This window comes from Mobula hypostoma, chromosome 7, assembly GCF_963921235.1.
Source record: "Mobula hypostoma chromosome 7, sMobHyp1.1, whole genome shotgun sequence".
Taxonomy (NCBI): Eukaryota; Metazoa; Chordata; class Chondrichthyes; order Myliobatiformes; family Myliobatidae; genus Mobula; species Mobula hypostoma.
Genome location: NC_086103.1, coordinates 119,920,905 through 119,945,909, shown reverse-complemented (window position 1 = coordinate 119,945,909; position 25,005 = coordinate 119,920,905). Strand labels below are relative to the sequence as shown.

The 25,005-nt window shown below is 40.6% G+C and overlaps 1 protein-coding gene across 1 annotated transcript in view; it reads left to right on the top strand.

Annotated features, from left to right (window-relative positions):
• Nucleotides 1-8,423: 8,423 nt before the first annotated feature.
• naalad2 (N-acetylated alpha-linked acidic dipeptidase 2) overlaps nucleotides 8,424-25,005 on the top strand; it is a 106,951-nt gene continuing 90,369 nt past the window's right edge. The window contains exons 1-2 of the mRNA XM_063052836.1: nucleotides 8,424-8,577; nucleotides 8,824-8,929. Of these exons, the coding sequence (XP_062908906.1) occupies nucleotides 8,496-8,577; nucleotides 8,824-8,929 (188 nt within the window). The 5' untranslated portion in view covers nucleotides 8,424-8,495. The remainder of the gene's footprint in view (nucleotides 8,578-8,823; nucleotides 8,930-25,005) is intronic.

Genomic DNA, 25,005 nt, shown 5'->3' with positions numbered 1-25,005 from the left:
AGAAATTTGGCATGTACACTTTGACATTCATCATTTTCTATTCATGCACTAAAGAAAGTATCCTGTCCAGATGGCTGCAGCCAAGTCTCTATGGATCCCATGCATCTTAATCTTCTGGTTGAGGCTACTGTGAGGGATCTTGTCAAACACTTTAGTAAAATCCCTGTTCTACTTTCACTGATAGCCACCTTCAAAAACAATTAGCTTAATAACCTGCCCTGCACAAAGCCATACTGTTGGTTACTCATCATTGCATGTATTTCCAAATGCTTATAAATGCTAACTATCCCTGTAAGGACCCTCTCCAATAGCTTCCCTGTCACTGACATGAGATTTGATAGAGATAATCCTGGAAATTATAGACTATTTGGATAATATTAGCTACTCTCCAGTCCTCTGGGACTTCTCCAGTGGCTAGAAAAGACATGAAAATATTGGTCAAGGCCCCAGCAATCTCATATCTTGCGCCTCTCAGTAACCTAGGTACATCCTATCAAGCCTGGTGATGTATCCACCTTAATATTCTTTAAGAAACTCAACAATGCCTTTATCTCAATAACCTGGCATATTAACACACTCCACACTGATCACTGTCTTACGTCCTTCTTGGTAAATACCAATGTAAAGTATGTGTTTAGAACCTTGGCTATGTCCTCTGTATCCAAGCATATGAGCCCTCCTTTATTCTTGAATGGTCTTAACCTCTCTCTAATTATCTCCTTGCTCTTAATGTATGTATAGAATGTCTTAGTATTTCCTTTACTCATACTTGCAAATGAAATTTCATGCTCTTCTAATTACCTTGAGTTCTTTTCTAGCTGCTTTGTGGTTCTCAAGGGCTTCATTTGATTTTAGCTTCCCAAACTTTATGCTTCTTTTATTTTCTTGACTAAATTCACCACCTCTCTCATAATCCAAAATTTCATTACCTTGCCATTCTTGTCCTCCTCCATACTGGAAGCAGATACAATAGCAATGTTTAAAGAACAACTGTACTCTGTGCAGTTGGTCTTTAAACACCTTTCCCATGTCAGAGGTGGACTTGTCTAAAAACCTATTTTCAATCAGTTCTTCCTAGTTCCTACTGAATAGTCTTGTAATTTGACCAACACCAATTTAATACTTTTCTGCATGTATCCTTATCAATTCGTATCCTTATTCATAACTCAGTTAAAACATAAGATTGAATAATCTTCAAACACGAGGAATTCTGCAGATGCTGGAAATTCAAGCAACACGCATCAAAGTTGCTGGTGAACGCAGCAGGGCCAGGCAGTATCTCTAGGAAGAGGTATAGTCGACGTTTTGGGCCGAGACATCGACTGTACCTCTTCCTAGAGATGCTGCCTGGCCTGCTGCGTTCACCAACAACTTTGATAGAATAATCTTCGATTGTTTTCTATGGAGCGTTGGAAGCTGAGGGATGGGGGCAAACTAATGAAAATATTAAATTAAGAGACATAGTGTGGATAGAGTAGAAATGTCAAATAAAAGGGCATAACTTTAAGATGAGTGGGTACTTTTAAAGTAGATTTACGAAGCAAGTTTTTTTTTAACTTAGTGGTAGGTGTCAGGAAGCCACTGACAGGGAAGTGCTGGAAGCAGATACAATAGCAATGTTTGAGGTATTTAAATATGAACAGCCAGTGAATGGATAAATGTAGACCACATTGCAGACAAATGCACATTTAAATTGTCATCTTGGGCCAAAGGGCCTGTTCCTGTATTGTACTGTTCTATGCTTTAACTGTATGAATATAATGTTCTCCTAATTGCTTCTGCCAAGTTTTTTGCCCTTTACCAAACCATGGAGGCTCTTTGTCATATTTTTACTTCCTGACTCCTACATCAATGGACTAACTTACCTTGCACTAGTTTTTTTTTCAAATCCTACTCTCAACAAAGGAGTAAAAGTTCAAAGTAAATTATTATCATAGTACATGTCTGTTGCAATATACATCCTTGAGATTCATTTTCTTGCAGCAATCAGTAAATACAAGAAACACAATCGAACCAATGAAAGACCAAAGATGGATATCAGCCAATGTGGAGGGAGAAAAACAAACAACAAATACATAAAAAGGGGAAAAAAATAATATTAGTACCTAAACAATAAATGTCGAGCATATGAGATGAAGAGTCTTTGAAAGTGAGTCCATAGGTTGTGGGAACAGTTTAGTAATGGGGCAAGTAAAATTGTTCCTGATGATTGAGGGGTAGATCTCAAGTATAAAGCAAGTAGAGCAGGGGCTAAGCACACGGCCTTGTGGTGTACCTGTGCTGAAGAAGATTGTGGAGGAGATGTTGCCAATCTGAATGGACTGGTGTTTGCAAGTGAGGAAATCAAAGATAGAATTGTACAAGAAGGTATTGAGGCCTAGGACTTGAAACTTAGTGATTAGTTTTGAGGGGGTTATAGTATTGAATGCCAAGTTATAGTCAATGACGAGCACCCTGATATATGCTTCTTCACTGTCCAGATGTTCCAGGATTGAGTGAAGAGCTAATGAAATGGCATTTGCCATTGAATGGAGTGGATCTAAGTTGCTTCTCAGACAGGAGTTGACATGCTTCATCACCAACCTCAATGATTTCATTACAGTGGATGTAAGTGCTCCAGCTTAATGGTCATTGATGCAAATTACCACATTTGCCTTAGTCACTGGTATAAGTGAAGCAGGTGGGTACCTCAGACTGCGGAAGTGAGAAGTTACAGATCTGTGAACACGCCAGCACAGGTCTTTAGTATTTGCCCAGTACCCCATCTGAGGTGGATGCTTTCTGTGGGTTCACCCTCCTGAAAGGTGCTCTCATATTGGCTTTAGAGACAGAAATTACAGGATTATCAGGGGCTGCGGGAGTTTGTAAAGGTAGGTTGTAGGAGGTGACAGCATTCAAGCCGTATCACAGCTGTTGAGTATCCTGCAGAGATTCGTGTTTGGTCTAGAATTGCCACTTTGTATGTGAGATGGTTTTCAGAGATCATACCTGGACCTCTTGTATTTAACCTGATCACCAAACCTGAATGACACTGATCAGGCACCTCAACAGATTGCGGATCTCATGGTTCATCCAGGTCTTCTGGTTAGAGAAGACTGAATGATTTTGTGGGGACACACTTGTCTACAACTGTTATAAAGTTTTTGACATCTGTGCTGAATTTGTTCAGATCTTCAAAGTCCTTGAACATGGCCCAGTTTACTGACTTGAACCAATCCTGTAGCCATTTGTCAGCCCCCTGCAACTACTTTTTTGTTGTCCTAATTTCTGGAGCTTTGCTCTTTAGCCTCTACCTGTATTTAGGTAGGAGGAGGGCAGCTGATTAATCAGATTTCCTGAAATGTGGTCAAGGCATGGAAAGGTAGGCATTCCCAATCATGGTTTATCGTGGCACTCAATACATTGAGAGTTTGCTTAACACCTGCTTTTGATGGTATGTAAACTGTGGTCAGGATCATGGAGGAAAACTCTTTTGGTAAGTAGAACAGGTGATCATCATATGTTCTAGGTTGAGAAAACAAGAGTGTGACAGAACTACTAATTTATCATGCAACTCAAACCCTTACCTTTTGCCTTCTCCAAATCAACAGTCTGATTCATTGAATTTATCAAGAAGCTCTCAGGTCTTAATGTATTCGCCAGGTCCGGAGAGAACTGTTTCTGTGAAACACAGAAATCAGCAATTCTACATTTCTCTCCAATACAGCAATCTTGCCTTAGTACCTCAATCTTTTCCAGCTATTACATTTGCTAACAAGATAATGGATAGAGGAAGTTTCTTTCCTTGGTGTTCTCCCCTCCTCCCTCTCTTTTGTCCATGGTGATATACCTTAGTCTGCTTAAAGATGCCATATTTGCGTGCTTGAGAGTTAAATCCGCTGAGTCATTAGAAAATCATGAAATCACTAGTTCATTAAGATGGTTCACAAGTACATTGCTTAAAGGGAAATTACATACAGGCTGCAGATTGCAGTGAGAGTAATTCAGAAGTGTATTTAGAAGTTTTGTAAGCAGCTCACAACTTATCATTATGGTTCACCAGTGCCATTTTTTAACAAAAGATGGAAATTTTTTTTTGACACCATATGTTCTTGCAGTTTTGATTATGGCATTAAATATTTAGAGTTCAAGCATTTAAGTACAGAATTGGCCTGTCTATGTGGGCAGCTGCTCAACCTAGAACATTCTGTCCTTCAGTAAGTACAAGGGAAATGAACACACAAGTTTCCAATGCCAGAAACAAATGTGTGCCATATAATGCAAATTGAGCAGGATGAAGTGCGTAGACCTGTTAAATGTATCGCTGCTACTAAGGGTCTGATTTTGGATCACATTGAACACAGTTTCTAAATTTTGTTCTGAATGTGGTCCAGGGCTTTTGATGTTGCTTCCTAACAACCATAGTTAAACCAGGACTACATAATACCAATATTTGCCAAATTATTCCAAAGCAATTTGCTGACTAAAGATTACTCCACAACTGAAGAAATAAATTTACTGCTGTTCTCTTGTAGCAAAACTTTAAACAAAATAACTATGGCTATATTACTAGTTTCTAATCAAAGGCAAACAAAAATAGATGTCTACATCCCAAGCTGTAGAGCTTTGAAGTAAAAGCAATTTTAATTATTTTTAATACACCTGGGAGCAGGGCATTTTGGTGTAGTATCTTTGATAGGTATTTCAGGAATTACATTAACTTGCATCGTTGGAAGACATCTTTGAAAAATATCAGTTTGCCGTTGTACTCTCTCTGAGGTAACAGGACAGGAATATGCTGTCTCTAGCACAGGAGATGAGCAATTCCTAGTCACTAACCTTAGGTTTAATGCATCTACTAAACCTGTTATCCACTTTCATCGATTCAACACCAAGGAAACACAAGCTTGTTGTAGTAGTTGATCTTTAACTAACACCACAAGTATAGTGCAATAGTTAATTACATGGCTCAATTTTTTTTAAAGATAATAACCCACCAACCATAAGCTGATAGGATCCTTAATAGCTAATAGATATACGTATGAAAATAAACATAATTTGTCCTGATATTATTGCCACACCATGGATTTTTTTTTTCAAAACCATCTGCAGCCAGTTGACCCTGTAGAAACGTCAATAGTTAGCAACTTTCTACAAACTTTGTAGTTGAAGACAAATTTTTAATACTCTATAAACTTAAAGATGTATACGTACCACAAGATTTGGTGTACTGTGCACTCCTGGTACTTATAGTGGGCTTGTTTGAGTTTTATTTATGATCCCTTGCTGTGGACGTTATTTTATGTATAGCTCTCAGACATTGGCTGTGTTTATTCCAATTTACCTGCTCATGGATGTTTTGTCTCTACAGGCTCTAGAAAAGAACTCTTTCTAAAAGATTCCAACTAACTTCTATTTTCCTGACAAAATAGGATTACTCCTTACAAAATCCAAATTTAGATTATTAATGCAGAGTTCTCTTGCTTCAGGTTGACTGTTGTATCCCATTCCAGAGCTCTTTAAGCTAAGGTTTATGTTCCTTCTTGCAAAGGGAAAGACTTATCTTTTGATTGTCTTGGCAGTGCTGACGATGTATCTCAGTATTTTTCATGTTCATTATAGTCATAGTCATACTTTAATGATCCAGGGGGAAATTGGTTTTCGTTACAGTTGCACCATAAATAATTAAATAGTAATAAAACCATAAATTATTAAATAGTAATACAGTATGTAAATTATGCCAAGAAATAAGTCCAGGACCAGCCTATTGGCTCAGTGTCGGACCCTCCAAGGGAGGAGTTGTAAAGTTTGATGGCCACAGGCAGGAATGACTTCCTATGATGCTCTGTGTTGCATCTCAGTGGAATGAGTCTCTGGCTGAATGTACTCCTGTGCCCAACCAGTACATTATGTAGTGGATGGGAGACATTGTCCAAGATGACATGCAACTTGGACAGCATTCTCTTTTCAGACAACACCGTCAGAGAGTCCAGTTCCATCCCCACAACATCACTGGCCTTATGAATGAGTTTGTTGATTCTGTTGGTGTCTGCTACCCTCAGCCTGCTGCCCCAGCACACAACAGCAAACATGATCGCACTGGCCACCACAGACTTGTAGAACATCCTCAGCATCGTCCAGCAGATGTTAAAGGACCTCAGTTTCCTCAGGAAATAGAGACCACTCTGATCCTTCTTGTAGACAGCCTCAGTGTTCTTTGACCAGTCCAGTTTATTGTCAACTCGTATCCCCAGGTATTTGTAATCCTCCACCATGTCCACACTGACCCCCTGGATGGAAATAGGGGTCACCGGTGCTTTAGCTCTCCTCAGGTCTACCACCAGCTCCTTAGTCTTTTTCACATTAAGCTGCAGATAATTCTGCTCATACCATGTGACAAAGTTTCCTACCGTAGCCCTGTACTCAGCCTCATCTCCCTTGCTGATGCATCCAACTATGGCAGTGTCATCAGAAAACTTCTGAAGATGACAAGACTCTGTGCAGTAGTTGAAGTCCAAGGTGTAAATAGTGAAGAGAAAGGGAGACAAGACAGTCCCCTGTGGAGCCCCAGTGCTGCTGATCACTCTGTCAGCCACACAGTGTTGCAAGCATACGTACTGTGGTCTGCCAGTCAGGTAATCAAGAATCCATGACCCAGGAAAGCATCCACCTGCATCGTGTGTCAGCTTCTCCCCCAGCAGAGCAGGGCGGATGGTGTTGAATGCACTGGAGAAGTCAAAAAACATGACCCTCACAGTGCTCGCTGGGTGTGTCAATACTATGGGAAACATTAATACTGGGCAAAATCTGAACTGTAGGGGTATTAACATTGGGCAGAGAGTGACCTGTTAGGTGTCTTAGCAGTGTGCTGTTTGAATTTGGTGGGTTTTCATGCTGAACTTGTCTATTGGTTCCATTTTATCTCATCAAAGATAAGAAAATTTTCTGGTGCATTTTGTGTGTGTTGTTGATTTTTATCCCATCGGCCATCTCAGTAGCAAGTTTTCCACGATGGTGTGGAATTAGAACAGTGGGAGAGCGCTGGTCTTGATGGTTATAGGCATGGGCAATAATACAGAGGCATAACTTGTAGATCTGCTGAATGATGTACCCCCTCCCCCGTTTAGAGGCAGAGCCTCCTGTTCAATGCTGACCTTAAACTTGGGGGTGGTAGTCTGTGTGCATTCCCCATGTCTCCCTGTGATCACATAGGCTTGCTCCCACATTCTCGGATGTGCAGATCAGTAGGTTAAATTGATTGGGGAGAGGGGTTGGAGAAGAGTTGATAGAATAGTATTAGCGTATGGTTAATGTAATTGGATGTTTGAAGCTCTGACTGGATTTAGTGAGTTGGGGGACCTGTTTCAATGCTTGTATCTACAATTGTATCGCTAAGTTATTACGAACAGAAACAGGCTCTTCAGCCCAACTCATCCACCCAAACACGTTGCTACTAAACATTTGCCTGCACTTAGCCCTCTGAAAACTTTCCATCCGTGTACCTGTCTATACTCCCTTTCGCTATCTAAATTATTTTTTTAAGTTGTAATTGACCTGCCTCTACGGCTTTGTTTGGCAGTTTATTCCATGCATTTACCATGTTCCATATGGAAACTTTTCCCTTCAGGTTTCTTTTCAATCTTCCCTCGCTTTTGTTTTGTAACTTCAAGACATTAAACTAATTCAAAGGAAGAATGCTTAAATACGCCCACACACACCAGGTTACTGAAATATTAAATACAATACACTCACCTTAAATTTATGCCCCTTAGTTTTAGACTCTACTGTTGGGGGGGGGGGGGGGGTTAGAGACACTATGATCATCCAATTTATCTTGGCTACGCCCACTAATCCAACTCTCAATTGCGGAACAACCCAATTGTCACAAACTGGTTCAAATTAAACATTCCATTACGAGTGTTAGACGCCAGGTTCAGGGACAGTTAATACCTCTCAACCATCAGTCTCTCGAACCAAAGTGGATAGCTTCATTCAACTTCACCCGCCCCAGCTCGGCAATATTCCCACAACACATAGGCTCACTTCGAAGGACTATTCATCTCATGTTTTTGATATTTATTATTACTATTATTATTAATTGTTTTTGTATTTTGTGCAATACGTCGTCTTTTGTACATTGGTTGAACGCCCAAGTTGGTGCGGTCTGTTATTGATTCTATTATGGTTTTTAGTTTATTATGGACTTATTGAATATGCCCGCAAGAAAATGGTTTATAGGGACATATATGTACTTTGTTAATAAATTTACTTTGAATTTTCATTTGTATTCAATCAGCATATCTAAGGCACATCTGAGTACTTTTTATTGATGGTATCTGCAAGTTGAGTTTGGTGCTGAGCAATTTGTGCCGAAGATTTAACTATGGCCAACATTCCCGTAATCTCTCGCAGAGTTTCACGAGGTAGTGAATTGCTCCCAGCAGCTCTGGAGAGTGAAGTTCAGTCTTGGCTTTCACTCGGCGGGGAGAAGTGATGAGACGTTCGGGAATGTAGAAATGAGGTCGGGAAACGTCGTGTGCAAGTGGACGCTCAGGTCGTTGATATTATCTGCTGTCTTCTTCATTGGATTTCTAATAGGTGAGCAAGGCGTATCAAATAGTATGCGCAATTTCTCCAGAGGCCGCTGCAGAGGGCCAGATCGAGATCTTGGTTTTAATTAGACCGTTATAACGACTAGTTAAACCATGAAACATCTACATGTTGTTAAGTGCATTTTCCTAACTACGATCTGAGCCCGCTTCGAAGTTTAAGTATAAGCTATCAGTTAAGTCCAATTGAATCAAATTAATTTCGTTAACCCAAATTTGAAACTTTCTGTTCAAGGATGGATTGGTCGACCGTGTATCCACTCCACTCCGGTGAGAAATCGAGATATTCGGAGCAAACTGCTGCACGAAATGCAAGCTGAAAACATCAGATTATATCTCCGGTACGGCTCTCAATTCTTCATATCTTGCCCTGTTTCTACCAGTTTACGTCGTTGCAAAATTGCTATCTTTATAAAAAAAAAGAGAGCATTCTCCTCACAACAATAAATCTTTCTCTTTCCCACACCCCTCCCCCTGCAAAAAAAAAGCGCCCTTTTACCGTGTACAGTATGTGTACAATATCTGGGGCCACGTTTGTTGGTTTAGTACGGGTTTATCACAGAAACTGTCTAGTTTTGGTCTATTTTCTATGTGCACGGTCGCCCTGCTCCTTCTGACGGTAGAGAAGGAGGGAGACTCCCACATAGATTTGGAACTGTAGTGGAAATACAAGCGCGCATTCTGGACAAGGGTTCCTACTATAGACGATGCTCCCGAATTAAATATTACTAAAATGCTTGCTGAAATCTAGCCAGATTAATAAAATAACGGCCTTGTAGTTTCATGACTTTAGTATGTGCGTAAGGTTCTAAATGCACGTGAGGCTACTTTAAAACAAAACCAACATCCCGTTCAAGTCCCGTTGCAGAGACGCACTGTCTGCTGTGAATTCAGTGGAACACCGTGGGAATACTGAAATTTATTTATTGAGGGGGAAAACCGTGGGAACCCCGTCTGCTTGGTGCAGGTACCACAGCTTGGTGGAACTAAGCTTAGAATCTTCTCGTCCTAATATTTCGTCACAATATTAATCCTTTAATCAGGGGCTTGCAGCGGTTAGGAAGGGAGCAGAGAGGCATTCTCATAATTACTTGTGCGTATTTAAACTGACTGCTAAATGCATCACCCAAGAGGGCTGTGGTAGCTGGTCACTAGGCATATTTAAGACTCAGAATTATACTGTATCAGAAAATTCCTCAAGGGATGTAGGGTCATTTCAGCAACGTGATGTGAAAATATAGCATAAATTGTGATTATATTGAATGGTAGAGCATGGGAGGTCAATTGCCGCCTTGTTTCTTGCCTTCCGCTCAAATGTGAACACCCATTTGACTTTTCTAACTTCCGTTAATGCCCCTCCTCCCTTTATCCCTTATTTATTTTATATTTTCCCCTTTTTTTCCTCCCTCTGTCCCTCTCACTATACCTTCCTGTGGCGCTCCCCTCCCCCTTTCTTTCCCCCCTAGGCCTCCCGTCCGATGATCCTCTCCCTTCTCCAGCCTCATATCCCTTTCGTCAATCACCTGTCCAGCTCTTGGCTCCATCCCTCCCCCTCCTGTCTTCTCCTATCATTTCGGATCTCCCCCTCCCCCTCCCACTTTTAAATCTCTGACTATCTCTTCTTTCAGTTAGTCTTGACAAAGGTTCTCTGCCTGAAACATGGACTGCTTTCTATAGATGCTGCCTGGCCTGCAACGTTCCATCAGCATTTTGTGTGTTGTTCCCCTTTAGAAGTTGTATTTTTGTCCTCATTTGTTACATAATAGCTTCTACAGTCATATTGGCAGTTTCTAATAAATATAATTACATGACATGGGCAATGGAGAAATGTAAGATTAATTGGGCAAATAAATGCATTGAAGGCCTAGTTATGGATAAGCTTGAGGTCACATTGAAGACCAAAAAATCATAAGAGCTGTAAATGTACATTAAGTAACACTATGAAAATCCTGTCAATTAAGTAAAGAGAAACCTTGCTTCCTCATTGTGCTCATTGTTCAGAGGTACACTGTAAAAGAGCACAGCATAGAACGGGTCCTTCATTGCCGTTTCCCACTCTCCTCCTCCACCCCCAGTCTGTGGCAGCCTAAACTAATTCCTTCTGTTTACATGTGACCAATATCTCTTGATTCCCTACGTGTACATCCGTTCGTCCAAATGTATCTGATATTTGCATCTACCAACTACCCCAGCAGTGTATTTCAAGGCATCTCCTACCCTGAGTTTTTAAAAATAATTTGCCTTGTGCATCTCCTTTGAACTTTTTCCACTCTGACCTGAAAGCTATGCCCTGTAGTATGACATTTCCACCCAGCGAAAAAGGCTCTGAACTATCACTCCATCAATGCTTCTCATAATTTTATAGATTTTTATCAGGCCACCCTCAGCTTTCTCATGCGGGGTGGGGGGTGGTGAGAATCAATTTCCTGCTGCTGGATTGTCATTTGTTAAGACAAATTTTGGTGAGTAATAACCAGGTCTTTATTTTGTATTCATTAATATAATAAGGCAACTGTTACTGTAGTATGATTGCATTGTCGAAAGAATTGACAATTCCTTTCCTCCCTCATATACTGCTTGACCTGCTGTGTTCTTCTGCATTTTCCAAATTCTCTGCATCCTTTTTATAGTGAGATATTTAGAACTGCACACAATAATCCAAATGTAGTCTCACCAAAATTTGACATAGCTGCTTTGTGGCTCACCAATTTTTATGCTCAGTGGCCTTATCAATTAGGTCAGCCTGCCAACTGTCCACTTTATCCGTTTGTGTTGCTACTTTCAGGAAGATTTTGGTTTGCACCCCAAGATTCCTCGATGTTCCGAGGGGTTCTACCATTTATTGTATGTGTTCCTCTTGTATGCCTAGGGGAAGAGGGGAAGTCTGTCATCCAAACCTGGTCTGGGCTACCTGTGACTCCAGATGTAATGAAATATAGTTGATTCTGTTTGGGGGCATTTGGGGTGAGCAATGAATGCCAGTGATCCTCATGTCCTAACAAAGATATGTAGTCCACATTACTTAAGTTTGAGTGTGAACTGGTTATCGAGTCAGCGACTGACACTGCCTCAGGACATTCCTGTTAGTTTTAATGCAAGCTGTTTATATACATGGTGTTATTTAATAGCATTTCTAACATGACAACATTTTCAAGGCAACAAGCAGCCTGTATGTAGTAATCTTGTAACAAAGAAGCAAAGAGTTAGTTAAAGATCTGGGAATTTAGATGTCTTTTAAGGTTAAGGAGGTAGAAAGGCAAAGAGTTTAATGAGTGTAGCTGTGCTCAACTGGGGGTGTAGAGAAGGAGTTTAAAGGGGACAATGTGGCCAATAGTGCCGAAGACTACAAAGAAGTTGAAAAGGATTAAAAAGAAGTTAGTCTACCATGTGATGGTCCCACAGGATGCCATTTGTGATTTTGAGTGGAGGGTTCAGTACTGTAATTGGGTGGGAAATAAAGTTTTAAAAATCATTCATTCAGGTCAAGTGAAAATAATCCCAGGTTTGGAAAGTGACAAGTACATGGACTGTGGAGATTATTGGGTCTATAATGAAGCGTAGTTTTTGGCAGATTTGACAAAGGTGGACATATCTAAAAACACATCAATACAATATATGGGGGTTGTAAAAGGAAGTTCACTGCTTGGCTATTTGAAGGGAACAGAATAAGAATGAATCTGCAAAGCTGTAAGCTATAGTCCACGGGGGGGCGGGGGACAAAACAACACTATTAATTTTAAGTTGATGTGGATAAATAATGAGGTAAATTGGTATTAAAAGATGTTACTATATGACATTTCACATGATGTGCCATCCACATATGTTACAGGACCACACAAAATTTGTTATCGTGGAAGTTATTAGGGCAGGTAAACCAAAGTTCTGTCAAGAATCTGTATTTGCAATACAGTAATAAACAATTATTCAGAGCAATTAAAAAAAATTGATTTGAAGACATGCAATTAAAAATTGGACAAGAGCTACATCCATGTAACGCCCTGGTAAAGGTTTTATTGCTAATGTTGTAGGGTATTTCATGTAATGATCTTTCTGTAGAAGCAGTGGGTTCTGCTGGCAGTGTTTGGGTTGTTGTTAAAGATGATGGATGCATAGGGATGTGTGGCACCCAATCAGGAGAGTGCAACTGGGAGATGATTCTGGAGACCGCTGGGGGAGCAGGTTTTTGGGACGTACACTGAGGTGGGTTGGGGTCTTCAGTGGGAGATGAGGAGAGAAGATGCTGAAGAGAACAGGCTGTAGGATTGGATTGTCAGTTGGAAAATGTAATTTGATAGAGCCCAAGGTGTAGTGGTCTACTGAGGATCGGTGAATATGGCTTTTGGAAGATTTGAGTCCAACCAGTGCACATTTGATTGTTTAATTATAATGGGCTCTTTTTGTTTTTGTTTTCTTTACTAGCTCTTTGGTTAAGTTAACACTCATAAATATACTTTCTTTATAATTGTATGCAGTATATGATCTGTTATTTCATGCCAATGGGCAATTGCAGGGGGCAGTAAATCTCACAGCATTCACACAAACCAGGGTTTGGGTGGGCAAGACATCCTAATCTCACGGATTTGGCAGGACCAAATCCAAGACATATATACCCTAGATGTACACAGCCTGAGAAAGGTGGGTTTCCTCACCACAGAGCCCACTGGCTGTTACCGAGAGGCTAATGAGCCATTTCTAGAGATGCTCAGTTTCATTATAGGGGCTTCGTCTCAGATTGAATTTGTTGAACGCTGTGTGATTTTTGTAAGAATTGATTAAGTGGGTTTGTGTTAAACTATTGTTTGGGGAAGTGATTAAGATGCATAGCTATGGATGCTGCAGGGATTGGGCATGCTGCACTTCAAAGAGATTGCCTGTAACTACTGCTCATGTTCTGAGCCGGGTGCATATCTGCAGCCCAGATGAACTGTTGGTTAGAGTTTTAAATACTGTTAGAGCATTAGGAAAAGTTAAAATCATGGAGTGGCAGTTTGACCAAATGGCGGGCAAGGATTTTGTTTTAGTTCAGACTAGCAGTGACATCATGGGAGTAGATCTGCCAGTTATCCTTGGAGCATGCAGAGAGGCAGGGCCATGGGTCATCCATACTTTCAGAGAAGAAGGGAGTGTATGCGTGAGTGCTGAGTTTCCCATAGTTGAGGGTGGGGACTTTAAAGACACATTGCTCTTGTTTCTGCGGAGTGAGGGGAAGGAGTGGTCTGATGTGGAAGGTCTCATGAGTCCTCCGGTGAGGGGTGAAATTCTGAGTTAGCATCGGCCCTTGTGTTCTGTGGCAGATAAATGGCAAAGGGCACCAGCAGGGGGTCAAAGTTATCGTAGGCTGACAATGTTCTTGGGAGTGAAGCACATTCCTGATGGGGAAGGGGAATATGAGATTTGGGTGGAGCAGACCTCTCAGATGCTGGATGAGTGGCAATGTGAGAAAACAGCGACTGGTAGAGAGTCTAAATGGTCCGGCTACTGAAATATTGAGGTCCTTAAACGCAGAGAACCCATTTGCTGCTTCTGCGGTCTACATCCAGGTGCTAGAGAGCATTTTTGGCATGACAGAAAGCCCAGTGGAGCTTATAATGGAGTTTAGGAGCATGTTTCAGGCGAGAAGGGAGCAACTTTCTTGCTATAGTTTTTGGCTAGGGAGACAGCTGTGTTGTTTGCAGCATAGAGGGGCCATCCAAATGGCTGAGGTGAATGAGTTAAGGATGGACCACATGATAAAGGGCATACAGTCACAGGACATGATCGCTTTAAGCCTCTGAATGTCCTGTAAAACATGCCCCCTCCCTCATTTTATGAGCTGATCAGAGAAGTAAGAGAGGAGGAAAATGCAATGGAGGAGTGGGAGGCCTCTGTTGGCAGGGTACAGTCCTTGGAAGTAGCCCTTGTTGCTGAAGTGAGCACTGATGTCCCACAGGCTTGGATGTTACAGGAGTTTGTGAAAGATTTTGGAGCTGAGTTATCTTGGCTGATAATGGCAGTTGCTGTCACTAAGCATGACAAAGCCTATAGGGAGCTAGACCCACTGATAGGACATATTAAGCAGCGGGCTTATTGAATGGGGTCCCTAGTAAAGGGGAATGACCAGTATTGTCTGTTACAATTGTGATGAGGAGGGACAGAGGCAGGAGTGTGAAGGACGGGAAAGCCTTCAGAAAGTGAACCCAGTTAATTAAACAGAAGGGGAAGTCGGGATACCAGAGAGACCCTGTGAGGGAACGGTCTGGTGTCTCAAGGAACATCTTCCAATCAATGTATCAAGGAAAACGCTGAAGTGAAAAACTGTATTCCTAAAGGCTCAGTGGAGTCGAGCTCCAGCATATCTCTACGGATCGAGGGTATTTATGCTAGAGCCATACTTGACTCAGGTTCTTGGGTTATTGTACTAAACAGATCTTTCTACAACACACATCAAAGTTGCTGGTGAACGCAGCAGGCCAGGCAGCATCTCTAGGAAGAGGTACAGTCAATGTTTTGGGCCGAGACCCTTCGTCAGGACTAACTGAAGGAAGAGCTAGTAAGAGATTTGAAAGTGTGTTGCTTGAATTTCCAGCATCTGCAGAATTCCTCGTGTTTGAGATCTTTCTACAACCAGTATTTGACGCATTTATGATTGACACCACTCAGTGCCCTATAGCTCGGGGCCTTAGTACTAATGACTGCCCATATGTTGGTTACTTGTTGTTGAAGCTGGAGTTTTCGAAGGCAGATGTGGGAGTATTTGAGGTCCTTGCTACGTTGGTGTTGGTTTGTCCGGATCCAGTCAAGAATTGTGGGAACAAATACTCCTACTGTGAGAAGGCTAGTGGGAGCCTGCAAAGAGAAACTTTGCAGAAAGTTGCAAAAACAACTTAAGTCATATGTGTGGAAATATTGAATAAAAAAAACTCCCAAGTTTCCTCGAACTTAATTGAGTAATTAACTATGCCACTCCTAATTTTTTCTAGGTTTAAACAAGCTATAGTTTGAGAAAACCATTGAAGTGTAGTAGGGGGATCAAAATCTTTCTATTTAAATAAAATGGATCTTCTGGCCATCAGCGTTAACAAATGCTATTAAGTGGCAGGCTGAAAATGACAGATAACTAGAACCAGTCATTGGTAATCCAAAAATTGCATACTATCCATTCCTAAATGGGTAGCATTGGAATTACAATCTGTTCAGGGTTTTACACTTGGTTCTATTTTAGGTTCGTCTCTTCCTTTTGATTTGAAACGCCTTAAACAGGTGTCTAACCCGATAGTTAAATATACCTTACGTATTTGGTTTCGATTCAGAAAATTTTTTGATCTTAATCAATTTGGGTTAGCGATTCCTATTTTAGGTAACATTTTTTCCTCCCTCTTTTACGGATCGTGCTTTTCAAATTTGGAAGACTAAGGGTATTTCACGGTTTTTGGATTTATTTTTAGATGGTTCCCTTATGTCTTTTGAACAATTACCTAATAAATATAACTTATCAAGAATACATTTTTTTAGATATCTACAAGTTAGAAATTTCCTAAGTACTATCTTTCTTTCCAATGCTTTCTCCTACATACATTTTAGATAGAATAATCAACCTTAATCCATGTAAGAAAGGTGCATCGGCTATGATTTATAATATTATTATGAAACTTAGGAAAGCTCCATTTGATAAGATTAGGGTAGATTGGGAACAGGAATTGGGGTTTACCATTTCCGTGGATGACTGGGGGCAGATTTTACAATTAGTCAATACTTCCTCTATCTGTGCTAAACATTCCCTAATTCAATTTAAAGTTGTTCATAGAGCACATATGTCCAAAGATAAGTTAGCGCGCTTTTATTCTCATATTAATCCTTTTTGTGATAGATGTCCGGGGCAGATAGCCTCTTTAACTCATATGTTTTGGTCTTGCCCTACTTTGGAAACTTTTTGGAGAGACATTTTTAATATTATCTCCAAGGTATTGAATATAGATATCTCTCCTCACCCTATTACTGCTATCTTTGGACTACCTAAAATTTCCAGTAATCTTTCCCCTTCAGCCCGTAGAATGATTGCATTTCTTACTTTAATGGCGAAAAGATGTATCTTACAACATTGGAAAGAGCTTACTGCTCCAACTACCTTTTTTTGGTTTTCTCAGACGATATTATGCTTGAATCTGGAGAAAATTAGAAGCAATCTTTATGACTCCTCATTTAAATTTGAACAGACTTGGAGATCTTTTATTCAATATTTTCATTTAATGTAATATATACCCTTGTTTTTTTTTACTGTTTTTAATGGAGGTCGGGATTGAGGACGTGATTTTAAATTTAACTCTGTTTGGTTTCAAGTTAGCCCATTGCTTTGCTTTTAGTTAGTTGCACGGTGGGTTTTTTTTTGGGGGGGGTTCCTTTTCTCTATTGACATATATAAAATTTGTATACTATTATGTTACCTTGGTATGTTATGTTTAAATTACATTGTAGTATTTTTTTTGCATTAATATCTTCTGTAATTTTATTATATTCTAAGTGTATTAGTGTCTATATGGCTTACCTTTTTGTATACTTATTCAATAAAAAGATTTAAAAAGAAAGGTAATCCAAAAATTGCAGTAATAGGATGGAGTTGTAAATCAATATGTAAAACAGCTGAAACAATATCAAAGATGTCTTTCCAATATTTTTTCAAAAGAGGGCAGGACCAAAGCACATGGGTTAAAGAAGCAACCTCAGAGTTACATTTGTCACACATAGGGTTTATATGGAATAAAAATGGGCTAGTTAGTCTTTTGACATACATGTTCTATGAACCACTTTAAATTGTATTAAAGTATATCTAGCACACATTGAAGAAGTATTAACTAATTTAAGAATCTTTTCCCATTCTTCTATGGATATACTTGAAGTTCTCGTTCCCATTCAGTCTTTATTTTATCAGATATACCTGAAGGGATTTTCATGATCAAGTCGTAGATAGTTACTATTACACTCTTTTGTAAGGGATTTAAACTTAAAATTTTTTCTGTAATTTTAGCTTGATGTGACATCGGAAAGGTTGGCAAAATAACATCCAAAAAATTCCTAATCTGTAGATATCTTTTTTAAAAAAGTGCTATCGAGGCAAACTGTATTTATTAGATTACTGTTCAAAAGACATAAAACAATTATCTGTAAATAAATCATGAAAACAGTTTATTCCTTTCATTTTCCAAAGAAGAAAGGCTTGATCAATTCTGAATGGTTGAAAAAGATTAAATAAAATGGAGGATAAAAAGAGGATCAATAAAGGGTAAATTTATTCAAATCAAAAAATTTACAAAATTGGAACCATAATATTGTATATTTAATTATTGGGTTCATAATTTGTTTATTCAATTTAGTAAATGCAAAGGGGAGCGAAGCCCCTAAAATAGATGCCAATGAAAATCCTTGCACAGACTCGCGTTCAAGATTCAACCACCTTGGACTTTGGGTTTTAGCTAACTCTTGGATCCAAAAGGTAAAATTTCGGATATTAATTGCCCAATAGTAAAATCTAAAGTTCGGCATCTCCAAACCATCATCCTTCTTGGATTTCTGTAAATATTTCTTACTCAACCTGGGATTTTTACTCTGCCATATGTATGAAGAAATTTTGGAATTAATAATACAGGTTTCCCCTGCCATCCGAAGGTAGAGCGTTCCTGTGAAACGGTTCGTAAGCCGAAATGTTGTAAAGTGAAGAAGCAATTATCATTTATATGGGAAAATTTTGTGAGCGTTCGCAGACCCAAAAATAACCCACCAAATCATGCCAAATAACACATAAAACTTAAAATAACAGTAACAGTAACTTAAAAGCAGGAATGATATGATAAATACACAGCCTACATAAAGTAGAAATACTTCTCTACAACGATTGCCTGCACAGATCTTCGTAGCGAAAACCTCATGCAAGCACTCTCGGGAGAAAATCTCATGCAAGCGCTGTTGGCATAAACGTGCTCTCCAGTAACCTTTAAACTATGAAGCTGCCAAATCTACCAAATAACACGTAAAAATACACAGCCTATGTAAAGTGGAAATAATGTATGTACAGTGTAGTATCACTTACCGGAATTGGGAAAACAGCGCCGAGCACACTGATGATGGTGTGTTAGACTGAGTCGTCGCAGGCTGGGTGGTGCAGTGGCCCCCACCTTCCGGGCTGCCAACCTCATACATTGCCACAAAGAACGCAGCGGTAGCTAGGAGGCACACAGCACATCTTTAAGAAAAAAGCCAAAATAAACATGCTAATTAATTAGGTGCTGCCTGGCACATAAATGTCGGCGCAGATCAGAGGTGATTGCCGATTGCATCGCCTCTGATCTGGGCCGACAATTACGTGCTAGGCGGCATCTAATTAATTAGCATGTTTATTTTGGCTTTTTTCTTAAAGATGTGCTGTGTGCCTTCCGGCTACCGCTGCGTTCTTCGCGAATCAGTACAGTATCTGTCCGGGGCCCGGATGTTGGGGTGGTGGGACACAGGGGTGTCATCTGATCGTCGATCAGGGCAGTCAGCTTATCTTCTCCTATGACTGCCCGCCTCGATGTCGAAGGTCGAGGTTCGTCGTCTGATGTGGCTGATGTGGAAGGCTTGCTTGACTGCTGAGCCTCGCGCATTTTTCTATCATACAGTTGTTTGTAAGCACTCAAACCATCCTGCAAATATCCCCTAAACCTACGTGTCCTTTCAAAATTAAAGTCATACTTTATCATTGCAGCGAAAATCTCACACAGTTGCTTCACTTTCTGCATTCGGTTTCAATTGTTATCCTTTCCTCTTCCAATTGTATGAGCTCTTCACCTATCAGTTCTTGGTCATGGGATGCCAAAACCTCTTCAACATCATCTTCGTCAACTTCCACAAGCCAAACTCACTTTGTTCTTGCTTCGTTCACCACGATCAAAACACTTAATTATGTCTAGTTTTACGCTAAGTGTAACACCCTTACTCTTTCAGGCTTTTCTGACACCTTAGAACTCATCTTGCTAACGGCTGCTCAATGCAACATGTTTAAGCAATGCCGTTCCGAATCCATGGCAGAGCAGCTGCCTTTTATTGCGCGCTGATTTTTTAATCACGCACTGCCTTTCTTTGTAACAGTGAAAACACCTTCTGAAAGCGAAAATGGGGTACTAATGTAGGTCTTTCGTAACAGTGAGGTTTCGTAAAGTGAACGTTGGAAAAGCGGGGGACACCTGTATCAAAAAAGAATTGAGGAATAAAAATTGGTACTATCTTGAAATAAATAAAGAAACTTGGGTAGAACTATCATCTTATTAGCATTGATTCGGCCAACTAATGATAAGGACATCAGAGACCATTTAGTTAATAATTGTTTAATTAAAGGTAAGAAATTAGCCTTGAATAGGTCCTGATATTTCTTAGTAATTTTAACCCCTAAATACATCAAGTAATCTGTAGCCAATCTAAATGGAAAACTTCTGTAAATTAAAGTTTGTATATTTAATGGAAATAACTCACTCTTATGAAAATTTAATTTATAACCAGAAAAGCTACTAAATTGAGCAAGTAATGATATTACTGAAGGAAGGGATTTCTCTGGATTAGAAATGTGTAATAACAAGTCATCTGCATATAATGATACTTATGTGTTTCATTGCCCCGAATAATGCCGAATATATTTGGTGAATCACAAAAAGCAATTGCTAAGGGTTCTAAAGCAATGTCAAATAGTAAAGGACTTAAAGGACAACCCTGCCTAGTACCACAAAAAAGCCTAAAAAAGGGAGATCTCTGACTCTTTGTAACTACAGAGGCCAAAGGTGTATGATATATCAATTTAATCCAGGATATGAACTTTGGACTAAAATTAAATTTCTCAAGTGTATTAAACAAATATTTCCATTCAATTCTGTCAAACACCTTCTCAGCATCCAATGAAATAATACATTCTGGAATTTTAGGGGAGGAAGTATATATAATATTCAATAATCTCCTAACATTAAAGTATGAGTAATGATTTTTTTTATAAATCCTGTCTGATCTTCTGAAACAATTTTGGGCAACACGTTTTCCAATCTAGTTGCCATTTTAGAAAGAATTTTAAAATCTACATTCAACAAAGATAGTGGTCTGTATGAAGCTCATGCAGTAGGGTCTTTATCTTTTTTAAGAATTAAGGAAATGGATGCTTCATAAAAGGATTGTGGTAGTTTACCTATTAATAAGGCATCTTTAAAAGATCACCAGATATGATCAAGCTTTTCCTACAAAGGATCTGAGAGTATCCACCATGGCCAAAGTGTTATGGGAAAAGTATTTTGTTGATTAATACCTTCCCAGATGGATACATAGCGATCAGGGAAGGGATTTTGAGAATGTGCTCATACATGAATTACTGAGTATGCCTGGAGTTGAGAAGTGGAGGACTACACCTCATCACTCTCAAGCTGATCCCTATCCCGGGAGGTTCAACCAGACATTGCTAGACATGCTCGGGACCATGGAGATAGCAAAAAGAGCAAATGGAGTCAGCATATTGGACATCTGGTCCACTGCTACAACTACGCAAATTGAAGCAACTGGATACTCGCCGTATGATTTGATGTTTGAGTGAAGCAAGATTGTCTATTAACCTCTGTTTTGGGACTGATGGGGAGGATTTGCCACAAAAGACCTATCTTAAGTATGTGTCTGACATGAGGGAATTGCAAAGGGCATGTGAACTAGTAGAGGTCTCTCCTGCCAAGTGGAATCAGGGACATAAGAGGAAATATGATCAAAAGATTAGGTTCTCCCAACCCCTTGCCTGGAGCCAGAGTTCTCATAAGGAATTTGGGACTACCAGGGAAGTATAAGTTGACTGACCACTGGGGCGGCTATGCCTTGCTTGGTGGAGAGTCAGATGCCAAATGTGCCAGTTTTCGCAATGAAACCAGAAGAGGGGAATGGACCTGTCAGAGTTCTCTGTTGGAACTACCTTCTACCTCTGGGACACGAGGTATGTGTTGATTCAAAGCTTGACATGGACCCTACACCTAGTAGGAGGACTCTACAGCACTGTGGGAGAACAGAAAGAAAAGCAGTAGAGAGATCTGAAAGGGACCTGACCACTGAATGTGGTACAGACTGAGAATGAGAAAATGGGGGTGTGGTATATGTTACCCTTTGCAAACTCCCTGGACAATAAAGGGAGACTATGCTCTAAAATGAATGAAGCTGAGCTCAGCCTAGTGATGGGGACCTGAGCTGCCAGATGGCATGTGTAATAGATGGGGTAGGCATCTCCACAGACACAGGAAAGATCCCGAGGAGCGTATGCAACTGAAGAAGTAGTTGATGGGATAAGAAGTTCTCAAAACCCCAGATAGGCTAGCCTGTGTCACACCAGGGGAACAGTGTTGTGCCTATCCCACTGGTCAGATATGTCACTACCATTTACAAATGGATTGGAAGTCCTGACATCACGAAAATTCTTTGAAAACTGTGTTGTTAATGAGGGGTAGATAAATTTCAAAGTCATGAGGACATGACTATTTTTGGTGGTGGGAGTGTAACAGTCTGGTAAAGGTTTACTGCTATTGTAGGATATTTCATGTAATAGTCTTTCTGTAGATGCAGTGGGTTCTGCTAGCAGTGTTTGGGTTACTGTTAAAGATAAGGGAAGCTTAGGAATATGTGTCACCCAAGCAGGAGAGTGGAACTGGGGTATGATTCTCGAGAACGCCAGGAGAACAGGTTTTTGTGATGAACACTGAGGTGGGTTGAGGTCCTTGTTCAGTGGGAGATGGGGAGAGAGGACACTAGAGAGAACTGGTGGTAGAATTCAATCTGGTGGGAAATGTAGCTACAATCATATAAAATAAACATATTTACCTTAACTACATTATACAAACACCATGTACATACTTGCACATCCCCATTACTAAAGAAATGATTATTCTGCAGTGTATTGTGGAAAGGGCACCGTAAAGCCAGCCTGAGGACATCAACTTGGTTTAGGACCCATTATGAGAATGTACCGGGAAAGATATTGAAGTGCACATGCTCAGTGCCATGACAGCAGAATGGCAAGGCTGTGTGTGTGTGTATGTATATGTGTATATATATATATATATATATATATGTGTATATATGTATGTATATATGTATATATATCTGTCTCTCTCTGTCTCGTTTACCAACTGCTCTCTTGCGGCTAAGATGCTCAGCAGCTAAGGCAAGTAGTCTGCAGGAATATTCCCATTCCCTGCTTTATGGTGGACACTGAACTCAAAGGGTTGGAGTCCAGGGACCACTGTGTTACTCTGGCATTATGGTCCTTCATTGTTTGAAACTATGCTGACGGTCTGTATAAACGTCAAACTCCCTGCTAAGGAGGTAGTACTGGAGACTATCAAGGGCCTGTTAAATGACCTGACACTCCTTTTCAATGGTGGAATACCTGGTTTCCCTTGGGAGGAGTTAAGGACTGGTTACTCTTCACTGCTCCAATGCCTACTCCTGAGGCATCAACTTGGGCACAGAACTGTTTGTCAAACTCAAGGCTCTGAAGGACAGGTGAAGTATGTAGGCTTTAAGGGCTTGACAAGCATTTTCACACCATTGTCCACATCATCTACATCACTGGATTGCTTACAACTTTCCCAGTAGGATTACTCAGAAGTGCAGCTGGAGTGGAGAATTGGGGAATGAACCCATGATGCCACCCTACCAGACCCAAGAAGGACTTCACTTCCTCCTTGGTGTGAGGTCGAGGACTTTTGCGGATCACTTCAATTTTGTCCATCTGTGCTCGAACCTCTCCAGCTGGCTGCCAGCTGGAGAGGTATCTGGTTTCCCATACAATCATTACAGTCATTAGCATCACGCTGTCTCTCTCAGTACATAGCATATACCTGACAATTTGGGCTTTGAGAGGAGACACAGAGGACTTATGACCTGGATGTTTAGGAGAAACTTGCAAAGAATTTTTGCCCTAATTTCACCTGCTCCCTAATTCTGAAGTTACCCTAAGAGTCCCTTGGAGAGTTGGTCTCTTGCTTCAGAATGATGGTTGTATGGTGCCCCCTTTTGGGCATTGAGGTACTGCAGGGCAAGACAGGCCGCACTGACTCCATCTACTAGCTCGTGCTCTTCGGGCTCATGCTCTGGTGTCTGGAGGAAGAACCTATAGCAGCTGCTCACCAATCTCCTGCTCTGGTTGAATCCATGTGCATTAAAGACCCCTCAAGTGATGTTACGTTGCAGTGGGTGACTACCCTGGTGGTAGAGTACTGGGACGGAAGTGTAGGCAATAGGTTTTTGCCAAGATAAAAGTTTCAGCAGCAGTGCCCACTTCAGGCCAGCTAGTTGTTGGACCTCTCTTTATCCATTGCATTGTAGTCTTTGCCTGTCAATAGTGGCATTAGATGGCAGGCTCACTCATCTTCTGGCCATTGCTATATTTGAGCCATCCTCTTCAATTAGAGGAGATGGTTCCTAATATCATTACCTTGTTGATAAGAAGGCATCTTGTGACCCTTCAGCAGACTTTGGATTTTCTTTCTAAAAGCATTATCTCTCCTCAGCTGGGCAAACAAAAAATCTCCAAACAGATTTTACAGAGGGTTTGGAGGTGGTGCCACTTGAAGGCCCTTCTACATTTGACTTTCTTGGCCCTGGGCTAAAGTTCTTCCTCCCCTGAGGACTCTGCTATTTCCCAAGCATCTGCTTCATTTTTAGCCTTGGGCTTTCCTGAGTTGGACTGCAATCCTACTCTCCCGTGTTGAGCACACCCTTTTGTGACTGGCCATCCTACTGGTGTCACCATATGTTAGGTACAGGGGTTATGACAAAGAAAAAAAGTGGCTGGAGTCGGTAAACACTTTAGTGCAAGGGTTGTTTATTAGGTGCATCAAAAACCAAACATCAAGTGATTTAATTTAGTATCAGAGAATGTATGCAGTACACATCCTGAAATTCTTACTCTTCACAGACATCCACAAAACAAGAAACCCTTTTGAATGAATGATAGAAGCATCAGAACCCCAAAGCATCCTCCCATGCACAAGCAGCAGCAGAAGTGTTGACCCTTTCTCCCCTCCCCTCCCCTGTTTATTGACTACAACTCAGTGTTCAACACAATCATACCTAATTTCTAAACAAAAAGCTTCAAAACCAGGGCCCCTGTATCTCCCTCTACAACTAGATCCTGGACTTCCTGACCGGGAGACCACAGTCTGTGCAGATCAGAAATAACATCTCCTTGCTGACAGTCAAGCTGGTGCACCTCAAGGATGTGTGCTTAACCCACTGCTCTACCTTCTCTACTACACCCATGACTGCGTGGCTCGATGCATTTTGAATGCCTTCTATAAATTTGCCAATGACCTAAGTTTTGTTGACGAAATTTCAGATGGTGATAAGGAGGCGTACAGGAATGAGATAGATCAGCTGGTTGTGTGGTGTTGCAGCAACA